At 37.7% G+C, this 11,993-nt stretch overlaps 1 protein-coding gene and 1 long non-coding RNA gene across 10 annotated transcripts; one reads left to right on the forward strand and one right to left on the reverse strand.

Annotated features, from left to right (window-relative positions):
* Window positions 1–1,946: 1,946 nt before the first annotated feature.
* Window positions 1,947–4,671, reverse strand: LOC127119141 (uncharacterized). 3 transcript variants are annotated; one of them, XR_007802659.1, is made up of 6 exons: window positions 4,101–4,671; window positions 3,752–3,946; window positions 3,361–3,602; window positions 2,773–3,068; window positions 2,477–2,635; window positions 1,947–2,267 (listed from the first exon to the last, which is right to left on the reverse strand). It is a non-coding gene; the product is annotated as an uncharacterized LOC127119141 (long non-coding RNA). The 3 variants fall into 3 exon arrangements; XR_007802658.1 differs by having other exon boundaries at window positions 2,773–3,063; window positions 4,101–4,609; XR_007802657.1 differs by having other exon boundaries at window positions 2,773–3,602; window positions 4,101–4,248.
* LOC127119140 (serine/threonine-protein kinase Nek5) lies at window positions 3,940–8,333 on the forward strand. Of its 7 annotated transcripts, none has more exons than XM_051049329.1 (16): window positions 3,940–4,131; window positions 4,982–5,047; window positions 5,188–5,265; window positions 5,585–5,794; window positions 5,890–5,956; window positions 6,077–6,142; window positions 6,306–6,352; window positions 6,455–6,500; window positions 6,580–6,660; window positions 6,752–6,794; window positions 6,888–6,937; window positions 7,083–7,164; window positions 7,245–7,294; window positions 7,443–7,516; window positions 7,592–7,643; window positions 7,745–8,333. In XM_051049329.1, exons 4-16 carry the CDS (start codon window positions 5,697–5,699, stop codon window positions 8,027–8,029), a joined length of 1,041 nt encoding a protein of 346 aa, XP_050905286.1. In that variant the 5' UTR covers window positions 3,940–4,131; window positions 4,982–5,047; window positions 5,188–5,265; window positions 5,585–5,696; the 3' UTR covers window positions 8,030–8,333. The 7 variants fall into 7 exon arrangements, with proteins under 7 accessions (XP_050905286.1, XP_050905289.1, XP_050905291.1 ...); XM_051049328.1 differs by lacking the exon at window positions 3,940–4,131 and adding an exon at window positions 4,687–4,879 and having other exon boundaries at window positions 5,684–5,794; XM_051049327.1 differs by lacking the exon at window positions 3,940–4,131 and adding an exon at window positions 4,695–4,879.
* The last annotated feature ends 3,660 nt before the right edge of the window (window positions 8,334–11,993 follow it).

Consider the following 11,993-nt stretch of genomic DNA (forward strand, 5'->3'; position numbering starts at 1 on the left):
CTAACTAACATTGTTTCATTCTGGTAGCTATTGATTACTTCACCAAATGGGTTGAAGTAGTACCTTATGCCAATGTGACCAAGCAGGTTGTGGTCCGATTTATCAAGAATCAGATTATTTGCCGATACGGTGTTCCAAGTAAGATCATTACTGGTAACGGGTCGAACTTGAATAACAAGATGATGAAAGAACTTTGTGATGACTTCAAGATTGAGCATCATAACTCTTCTCCTTACATATCTAAGATGAATTGGGCTATTAAAGCTGCGAATAAGAACATTAAGAACATCATCCAGAAGATGGTTGTGACGTATAAATATTGGCATGAGATGCTCCTATTTGCTTTGCATGGATATCGTACATCTTTCCGCACTTCAACAGGGCCAACCCCTTTCTCTCTTGTGTATGTCATGGAAGCAATGCTCCCTATAGAGGTTGAGATCCCATCAATGCAAGTCTTTGTAGAAACCAGTTTGTTTGAGGCTGAATGGTGTAAAAGCAGATATGATCAGTTGAATTTGATTGAAGAGAAGGTAGTGACATCCTTGAGTCATGGTGAATTATATCAAAATAGAATGAAGAAAACATTTAACAAGAAGGTTCGACCACGTGTATTTAGAGAAGGTGACCTTGTGCTCAGGAAGATCTTGTCTTTCAACACTAATTCTAGGGGCAAGTGGAGTCCTAATTACGAAGGCACATATGTTGTTAAGAGAGATGTATCTGGTGGTGCATTGATTCTTACAACTATGGATGATGACGCGTTCCCTCGTCCTATGAATGCCGGTGCAGTTAAGAAATACTTAGCCTAGAAAAATAAAAGAACAACTCGCTAAGTTGAAAACCCGAAAGGGCGTCTTTGGCAAAAATGAGCATCTCGCTGGATTGAAAACCCGAAAGAGCGGTCCAGGAAAAAGTTAGAGACATAAACAGAAAATAATTATCCTGGTAAGTTGACCCTGAAAGGCAATCTAGGAAAAAGTTAGGGAATATGGCAAGTAACTGCATCAGTCCTGACTTGATCATTTGAAGAAACAGTGCCTATCACATGTTTCTTTTTTTCGTCATCCTCGACTGAATTCCAGAGCATACTGTCATACCCCAATTTTGTCCAAAAAGAAAGAAGCTTTCATCAGCGTTCATAACTAGGGTTTATGATGCATGAACTTCGGGTTGAGACCCACACTTGATCAGTTGCCTCTAAACCCGGATCATGGCACATGTCGCCATAAGAGATCCACACTCTTAATTATATCTTTCATAACACTAAGATTAGATGGTATGAACTTGACGATTTTGCCCCCAACTTCTTAAGCATGATGGTTGTTTATGAGCCCACTTGTGTTTGTTTTTATAACCCTCACACTTCCACGTGTGCATCTTATGACTATGTCCTTTAGTTGTATCCAAATGCTTCTTGAGCTAGTCCATTTGGCCTTTTCCTTTTTGAAACATTTGGTTCATGTTTTATTTGTTTTCATTTGGACTAGTTTATTCCAGTCCACTCATTGCCATTCCCATCAGTATTTGGCCCATGAAACGGCTATTTAGGTTATGGATCATTTTGATTCTCGGCCCTTGCTAAGGTATTTGCTTCATATTTATCATATTCATGTTTATTTGGGTTATGTTGGTCTCACCCAAAGTGAGAAATACCTCCCTTCACACACGACTCACAAAGGACTAGAATTCATTAATACAGATGAAATCCAAGGCTTCTCGTTCACAAGGAATTTCATGCAATGCACATTTTGTCCGGGATACAAACACCATGTATTTACAAATGACCACGCACATGAAAGATAAGAAAATAATGAGTTACAAAAGCCAAAGTCAAGGCAATCGTGTTACAATCCAAAACCTTTTGATATTCCCCCATAATTCACCTTTGGCCCATTGTGTAATTCATGGTTGAAACTATAAGAACAATACAGTTGCAAAACATGTTCACGTGCTAAAATTACAATCACATTTACAAATCAATAGTGTGGCATACAATCATTTATCCCAATTAGGGCCGATCCATATACGTCTCAAATTGTGATGTAAATACATGGTTGAACACAGATGAATGACCTACCCTAATACACTATATATTACAAACAAAATGCAGTGGGGTGAGGATTATTCTGAACATAGCAAATGTACATCAAAAGGTGAGGTCTGCGACATCGCTAACAAGTCCTGAATCGCAAGTAACTGACAATAATGCAAGAGGAATCTGCAGAACCACTTGGTTTTCATCAGAACCACGCACGAAAAAGAACCTGCATACCACAAGCGCATCAAAGGAAATTACAAGTCATGATTCGTAGCATGGTTAAAATGTCAAAAAGTGAGCAGAGCCAATAAAAAACAACCAATACACATGGCTTATCGTGATTAAAGCGGCTCAAGAGGATGTTGTTACAGGACCGCAACAATGGTTATTTGTGCATGCATGACTAAGCCAAAATCAATGCAAAACGTCACAAACCTGAAGTTCAAACATGGAATGAAGAAGCTCGCGAACTACAAGCGCAAAGCCTAATGTTGGTACATGTCTGCGTCATAGTCCACAAAGCACAATACACACATTAAGAGTTCAGAAGTCTGCAGCATCATGGACAAACCTTTATCTTTAGCATGCCTCAACCTATACAAGATCAACCAGAATTTTAGCACATGTATCATGGCATATGAGATACAACCGTTTATTGACAAAAAAGGTCGTTCACATCACAAAAGCAAGGCATTATGGAATTACAATGCAACATAAGTAAGAAACCTTACACGTCATATTCTGTGAAACAGCTCATTGCAGTGTGTTAAACCAAATACATTCACCGTGTGACTCCAAGCCACTATCCTCAAATGCATTTAAAACCCAAGTCTAAAGCTACATCCTAAGTTCCACTTCAGTAATTTACATTCCTCCACAAAGCATAACTGTCATGAGCTATTCAAAGGGACTTATTGCAGTACTTTGACAAAGGCTGCACCAGAAACACCCTCCAGCTGCAAATCAATCTGGCGGCAACTAATCAAACGGCATCCCGACAATGGAATCTTGTGACCAACGTCCTGCACTATCAAACAAGTTAAATACATGACGGTCACGCATAGCGAACAACATTCAGAAATTAATCATTACTCAGTCAAGTTCAGTACAACGCAAGGCCATTGTTGTATGTTGCTAGACTACCCTGCAATGCATGTTAACATAGCGAGAAGCCTACTGCATAAGGCATACCATGCGCAAAATGCCAGGAAAACAAGCCATCATGATGCAAGACCAAAATTAGACGAGTCAAAGCATGCGTAAAAAATTGAACTGAGTTCCCATATGAACTACACACCTACGAATTCCATATTCATTACCTGGTATTCATAGTTAGGTGTTCAAGGAGAAGTAAGCCAGCACAGGAGCACGATACCAATGGTAAAATCCAAGGGTCCATCATGAGAACGGGTCGTCCCGCGGTCCCGCAACAGCTACATCATGATGAAAGCCAAGTGAGTCATACCATGGAGATAAACATGCCATATCCAAGGACCAATGCAAGCTCAGAGTTACACAATCCAATGGTCTGATGCAAGTAGGTGTACCTTGAACAAGTGAGCTGCAAAGGGTTATACATATTCATTAAACAGCAGGAAATTGGACACAAATCATATTAAATACAACAGATGAATAAACCAGTCGAAAAAAGGAACAACTAAGGGTCATAATTCATTCAAGGGTGAATATTACATAAATATAGTTTCTTACCATAGCAAAACCAAGAGTTACAGTGGTAAGAATTCAATGAAAACCAGCACAATAGCTCCACCTTTCACTAAAGGAATGATTTGTTACGACTTTCCAGCTCATGGTGAGGAGACCATCTCAAACCTCGTACTACCTCTCTATAAAACGACTCCATTCACTGAAAAGAGGCATAAGCGGACCTCTGTTGAAATTCCCCTGCAAATTTACACTTAAAAGCTCAGTTAAAAAAGAAACTCAAAACTCGGATTTTGACACGGAATTTAAAGGTTGAAGATTTTAAGTCCCTCAACGGAACACGAACAAGGAAACGACGTAAAGAAAGGCTCGGAGAAAGGAAGAGACGACTCACAAGGAAAAGAAGGAGAAAACGCCTACCCAAGGTCAGACCTCGTTCTCCATGCACACCGGAAACTTTCGTTTTCCGGTAAAGATTCGTTTTTTACTCCTTGTTCATACACTTCAAGATAGATTGGTAAACATGATGTTTCAAACCTGTGATTGATCTTGTGATAGCCTCGCTTTGTTAAAATTTGATATTTGATTTGGTTGTTTCTCATGCTTAAACTCGGTTAAAGATCTCTGAGCAAAGTTTATTTTAGACTTAGTATGTGGTGTTGGAACTATGGGATTGTCGGAAATTCATTCTGCATAATAGCAATGTTAAGTAAGAGAAATAGAGAGTGACGTTAAGATAGAGGGAGAGAGGCGAATTTTTAATGGCCTTCCTTTTCTGTTGTATTCCTATAATGAGTTTGGATTTAATGGCCATGAATGAGAGCCCAGATTTCCCACAGCCCAATGGTCGGTTGACCTTCCTGAGGCGTTGGAAATGCCATTTCGTGTGTTTCAAGGTTGGGGAATCGATCCAACAGATCTTAAGTAGTAGCGCTGGACAGAATAAAGAAACCCAGCCCAAACCGACCAAACCATGTGGCCCCTTAGACACCGGTTCGGGTGAGTCGGTTTTTCGGTTTGACGGTTTGAATAATCTTGGGTTCACATGGGTTAAACCGGTCGGTTTAGATTTGAATTTATGGACCCGATGATATCCTAAACCGACCGGTTCAGTAGTTCCACTTCTTCGTGAGATTCATACGCACAAACAGCTAGGGTTCATCATTCTCTCAGGTAATCGGTTGATTCTAGGGTTCATCCTTTCAATTTCCAGTTTGTGGTTTCATCGTTTAAGAACTAACTCTTTCTACCTTCCAATTTTTCGGTTGATGCTAGTTCGTGGTTTCATCGTTTAACGAAGAACCGTCGCCGTCCATTATTCAACCACAAATCACCACCGATGTAAGTTACTCCTTATCTTTCTTTCTCTCTTTCCCTCTCTTTCTCTCTGACTATGGTTGAAATGTTAAGTTTGGTTGAACTATTTCTGATGGGTTTGACTTTGTTTTGTTTTAACTCCGATTCTAAAACTGCTTCTTCAGATTGATTTTGTGAAGGTGTTGTCGGTAAATATTGTTCCTACTCAGCTCGCCGACAACTTCCGGAATAAGAAGCCTGAGGTTTTACTCTTGGCCGTTATAAACTTCATGTTATCTATAGCTACTAATAACTAGCTGTTCAAATAAAAAGTGATTTTTAAAAAGTGATTTTTAAAGCTATAACTACTGCTATGAAGAATCATTAGTTACTGCTATGAAGAAATAATCATTTTCTTACACAAGTTTGAAATCACTTTTTTCAAGCATTAACAAATAGGCTCTTTATCATGCTAGTCTTGCATCTGACAGAAATAAGTTTAAGTTGTTATAGAGGAATATTTGTTTTTAGAATTAGTTATTTGTGATTGGGGCAAGTATTTTTGAACTACTGTTTTTGCAGCCTCATTGTTTCAGCAATTTGATGTGGAAAGTAACGATTTTGAGAAGTCGGAAATGGTGTGAGATTGGTTACTAAAATTGGGTTTCTTTTTGTTTGGAGAATTGTGTGAACAATGGAATCTAAGATGGATCAGTATGAGATCATGGAACAGATCGGTCGTGGAGCTTTTGGTGCTGCTATTCTTGTTAATCACAAGGCTGAGAAAAAGAAGTAATAGTCAACATTTTTTTGGGTTTCAATTTCATTGATGTGTTCATGTGGAATTTGATGATTTAAGATTTTTTTCTTTCATGGTTTGTTTGTAGATATGTGTTGAAAAAAATCAGGCTTGCTAGACAGACTGAACGGTGCAGAAGATCTGCTCATCAAGAGGTGACTTTTTCTTTTTTTTGTGTGTTGTATCCCTTTTTGTTGATTTGATTCATATGCTTGGAATCTGCTTTTATTTGTGTCGGAAGAGATTTAACTTTTGTTGATGGTTGCGAATTCTAGATGGCTCTTATTGCAAGAATCAAGCACCCTTACATTGTAGAATTCAAAGAGGCTTGGGTTGAGAAAGTGAGTGGCTCCCTTAATTCTCTGTTGATAGCTAATAATTCCATTTTGTGTGTTCTAAACCTCTATGTTATCGCTGAAATTGTGCTATCGGTTTTTTCTTTTCTTTCTCAACTTGATTATGATTGTTTTCTTATCAGCTAAGTACATTCTATTTGTGTTGTAGGGCTGCTATGTCTGCATTGTCACCGGATACTGTGAAGGTGGAGACATGTGAGTCTAAACTTATGAACTTGCAGTTTCATGTAAAAAGTTCATAAATTTTGTATCCAAATTTCTCAAAGTTTGTTATACTATTAAATTTACTTGTAACAGGGCTGAACTAATGAAAAAGTTAAACGGTGGTTACTTTCCTGAGGAGGTATTCTTGTTTTGCTACATCATGAGTTAATGTTTAAAATACGTAACGGTTCATAATGTAAGTTATTGAAATTGTTCAGAAACTCTGCAAATGGTTCACTCAGTTACTTTTGGCGGTGGAATACCTTCATTCAAATTATGTTTTGCATCGCGACCTAAAGGTAAATACTTATATGAAGCAAAATATATGGCCTGCATTTCTTGTCATCGATTCGAAATCTATTAGGTCTGATTTGTTGACTCTGCTGACAGTGTTCCAACATCTTTCTTACCAAGGATCATGATATCCGCCTCGGTAATTCATCTACCTTTTTTTATTAAGTCGGACTTAGATACTTAAGTTTTCAACTTTTCATCCTAAATTCGTCTGTATTTTTCTGGCGTGTAGGAGATTTCGGGCTTGCAAAGACACTAAAAGCAGATGATTTGGCTTCTTCGGTATGTATGATACACGAAACTTTTTTCTTTCTTCTTTAAAATCAAATATTTCCTTAACCACAGGCTAACAAGTGCATTTCATTTATGTATAAATGCTTAGTTACCAGATATGGAATTAGTAACTGTTGTAAATGTTTCTATGCAGGTGGTAGGAACTCCAAATTACATGTGTCCTGAACTTCTCGCAGTTATTCCGTATGGATTCAAATCTGATATTTGGTCATTAGGTATGTATTCTATAAGCAAGCATCTGATACTCTTGCAGATTTGGTTTTTGGCGTATCTGAAATGAAATTTTGTTGTTCAGGTTGCTGTGTATACGAGATGGCCGCTCATCGCCCAGCCTTTAAAGCTTTTGTAAGTTTCTTTCGACAATTTTACGATATCGGTGATGTATGCTAATCATGTGATTCTCTATACTGTTTCATAGATTTTTATGTATGTTAAGGTATCTCAGAATATATTATTTCTTATGTGTGTTTAACAATGCGTAATTATGTTTCAGGATATGGCAGGATTGATAAGCAAGATAAACCGTTCCTCTATCGGTCCTTTGCCTCCGTGTTATTCCCCTTCATTGTAAGCATCTATCTTCTTTCTGCTATGATCAATACTTTTTCATTATTTTCTTATTGTTGAATAATCTACTTACAGGAAAATACTAATAAAAGGCATGTTGAGAAAAAGCCCCGAGCATCGACCAACGGTAAGCATCTCTCGAGAACAATATTTCTTTTTCAAATTTGGAAATGGTTTACCATCCTTGTTTTTTCCCCTAAGCCAGCTCACTATATTTTCTCACTACAGGCATCTGAGGTGTTGAAGCATCCTTATTTGCAACCTTACGTCGATCAATATCGTCCGTCTTTCGCTCCTCAAACAGCCTTTTCTCCTGAAAAACCGCTTTCTTCTGCCAATGATACCAAAAAACGTATGGCTGAAAGTCAGAACAGTACCAGTTCAAGTAGTGACAAAGATAGTTTAAAACCGAATAAACCGCATTATGAAACCGAACCGAACAAAACCGAAACCGAAAATAACCGAATTGCAAATCGGTCGGTTTTGGTTATGTTTTTTCCAACCGATGGTTAGGTCGGATTGGGAATTTGGGCCCGAAAACCGATCCAACCCAACCGATGTCCACCCCTATTAAGTAGGGTACGGACGGACCCGATTCAGATTGAGGGGAAACCGGATAGCATTGGCCACTTGGGCCTCTTGGGTTTCGGCCCACCCCTTTTCCATTAGTAGTAGACGCCCTAATGGGCCTTACTGGCTTTAAGAGTTTGTTTGCACAATTTTCTTGATATATTCTCTTCTTTAGTATGATTGCTGATTTGGATATAATTAATTTAGAACATGTTTTTATTTATTAGTCAAGACTTTATTACCATAATGATCTAATCATCCAATTTTAATTAATTAAATATGGTATTATAACGTAAATTTATTTGCTTTAGGGATTTATACGAGTCATGATTTTACGAATTAATTAATTTCAAACATTAGGGTGCGTTGATATCATGACAAACTATTTCGATTTAACTATTGCAAAAATCATTTTAACCATTTTCAAAAGGAAAAATATAATTCTCGATTTCAAGTCGAGTCCGTTTTCAAACACCTTTGTAAGTCGACCGCTTTTAAAGCGTCATCATCAACCTCACATAGCTTACTCTTGGGCTTTCTTACAATGAGACCTATTTGATTTTAATTAATCGAGTAGATGAACAATTCACTAAAATAAAACCTAATTTATTTACAAATACAAATTTAAAACCTAGATCCAACATCGAGTATTTTTCATTCAAACTCAATTAAAATACTTAATCCCAATCAAATACCATTTCATTTAGAAATAAAAAAGGGGATGGTTTTGAGTTTTCAACTCCTCTCCTCGATTATTTGAATACGAGTTCTCTTACTCGGTTAGCCAAGTAATTATCATTGCTAAAATCACCTAAACACAATTAAATTAATTTATTTTCATAACAGTGGAATGAAAAAGGGAGATGGTTTTGAGTTTTCAACACTTCTCCTCGATTGTTTGAATACGAGTTTTCTTACTCGGTCAGTTAGACACTCGTCATTTCTTTACAAACTTCTAAACCCCAATTAAATCAAAACACTTTCATAATAAGCTAAATGAAAAGGGAGATGACTTTGAGTTTTCAAATTCTCTCCTCAATTGTTTGAATACGAGTTCTCTTACCGGGTCAGTCGAATAATTGTCGTTTTTCCGCAAATTATTAAATTAATCAAATCATTTCATAATAAACAATACGAAAAGGGAGATGGTCTTGAGTCTTCAATTCCTCTTCTCAAATGCTTGGATATGAGTTGTCTTACTCAGCCATTCGAGCACTTGTCGTTTATTCTAAAATACATCCACCATACATAAACCTATTTTCATAATCACTTAGATGAAAAAGAAAGTGGTTTAGAGTCTTCTATTCCCTTTTCCGATTATTAGGGTACGAGTTGTCTTACTCGATTGTCCGAGTAATCGTCATCCATTTAAAATACCTTAACTATTATCAAACTCCTTTTACAAGTAAGGATGAAAAAGAATGTGGTCTAGAGTCTTCTATTCCCTTTCTCGACTATTAGGATACGAGTTGTCTTAGTCGACTATCTGAGTAATCGTCATCCAACCAAAATACCTTAACATATTAAACTTATCCTTTCCTCGCCCCGTGCGATTGAAACCAATCAAACAAAACACCCAACACATTAATTCAACGTGTCACCCCCCCCCCCCCGCGTGACCAAAACTCTATTCAAAAAGAACATTGTCAATCCTATCTAATGCGCACAACAAACCAGTGTTTAAGCCTCCACCGAGAGTAGACAAGCCAACGTTTAGCCGTTAGAACGCCGACCTACACAATCGTTCATAAAACAAAACACACAAATTAATCGCAGTCCCCGAACTACGAATGCTCTGATTTCCTTATTGCACCATAAGGATACGTAGGCAGGAGATTGTTGTATCTTCGCGAGCACACTAATAAAAAACCTCCCATTTCCCTTTTCTGAGGTCTCCATCCATATCTATTATTTATTTTATCACTTGAAGAAAACAAACAACGTAAGTTAACACTCAAATCAAAAAATTGAACTAAAAGGTTCTCGTTGAGTACAACGGACGTAAGGGGTGCTAATACCTTCCCCTTGCGTAGTCAACTCCCGAACCCGAATATGGTTGCGACGACCATTATTCTAATTTTCAAAGGTTTTATCTATATTTTCCTATTCTTTCATTGGAATAAATAAAGTTCGATGGCGACTCTGTTCGAACGATATTTTTCCGCGTCCATCACGAGGGATCGCATTTTTCGAGGTGCGACATATAGTGGAATTCAAAGTTGTTAGGGAGAATAGTGGTCATTGTATTTTAATGTATCCCTTTCCATGTATTTACCAGTTTCCAACTTTGTAATGATCCATGGAGTCACGCCATTTGCGGGCTACCGTTCTATCAATAAAATTTGAGTATTTTTCCCATTTGTTTGCTATTCTTATTTTGTTTCAGTTTACGAAATTTCATTTATTTTTTATGATCATTTTTGAAACAAAAATATATATTTAAACAATCATATTTTTTGAAAATTTACAAAAAAAGATATGTATTTTCCTCGACTTGTGAACACAAAAAGTGAATATTAATGGCAACCCCAAGGATGGTAAGATCTTGAAGAATGGAATTTAGTGACTTCCCCGGACCAGATTGTCTCCCCAGCATCAGTTTGCAATAGTGGTGTGATCCCTGACAAATCTCTTCCAATGTCTCCATCTTGTTGAGATTAGCCGAGTCTCTGGTTGTACTGTGTTATCAATCTCACACCTTTGCGTTTGTTTTGTCAACATAATCATATGCATGTGCATAGCATCATATTGTTTATTTGCGTATTTTGCATTTTTTGCAGTAATTCTTTACCAATCTCTAGAACTTCACCCCCCCCCCCCCCCCCCCCCCCCCCCCCCCCCCCCCCGTAGAGTGTGTGCGTCCTCCCTCCAAGAGTGTCGACCTTAAGTAGAAAACGCTTATCCTTTCTAATTCCCCACTGAGTCGGATTCTCGTGGAAGATTTTGTTTTAGTTTCCCTCTCTAGTTCATTATCTGGATGGGATCAATTTCCCATTGAGTTCATGCCCTTATTGGATTGATTCTTCTTTGACCGTTTCTCTCTAGTTCATTCCTGATCTGAACATTGGTCCCCCTTTGTTTGGTTACCTTTGTTAATCTATCACTTGGTTGGTAGTTGGTAATCATTCCCTCTTGCTTATTACCTTTGTTAAGCTATCACTCGGTTGGTAGTAGGTAATATTTCTTTTACCTTTGATTGGTTACCTTTGTTAAGTTATCACTTGGTTATGTAAGACCCCAATTTTGTCCCTAAGATCCCTCATGGCATCATAACATTGCATTTGCATTGCCTCAAGGATCATAAGCATCTTGGTTCCCTTTGCCTTTGGGTGGGACCTCTTGTGAGTGGTTTGAGATCACCAAGCATGCTTGAATTGTATATTATTGCTTTTCTCACTTTTTTTACTAACCAAAAGCACAAAAATATGTCACTAACATCTTTTGTTTGTAGCTTGAGCAATCACAAGGTCCAAAGCTTCTAGGAGATCTTTTGTGCAATGATAAGGTCAAGAGGAGATGAAAGCAAACATGGTAATGGTTCCCAAAGTTCTCCTCCATAAAATATGTCTCCCTAGCATCTCAATTCATCATTTTGATCAAAAGCAAGTCAAAGGGTTTGAGGTTTGTCCCCCCAAGAAACCCTAATTCACCTGTGCACCACAATGCCTTGCTCTTGAAGCAACCTCAGCCCCTGATCAAATACAATCAAGGGAAGTTCTTTAACTCATCATTTCATGCATATTTGAACTTATTTGAGTGTCCTCAATCATCAATTCATCAAGATATGACTCATGGACTTGAGAAGTTGATTAGTCAATTCATCTGACTATTTTGAAATACACTGAGACCTAACGTTTTGTGTGTTGGTCAAATGGAGATGATACCAAAATCAAAATTTTTCTTAAGG

The sequence above is a fragment of the Lathyrus oleraceus genome, chromosome 2, assembly GCF_024323335.1.
Source record: "Lathyrus oleraceus cultivar Zhongwan6 chromosome 2, CAAS_Psat_ZW6_1.0, whole genome shotgun sequence".
Taxonomy (NCBI): domain Eukaryota; kingdom Viridiplantae; phylum Streptophyta; class Magnoliopsida; order Fabales; family Fabaceae; genus Lathyrus; species Lathyrus oleraceus.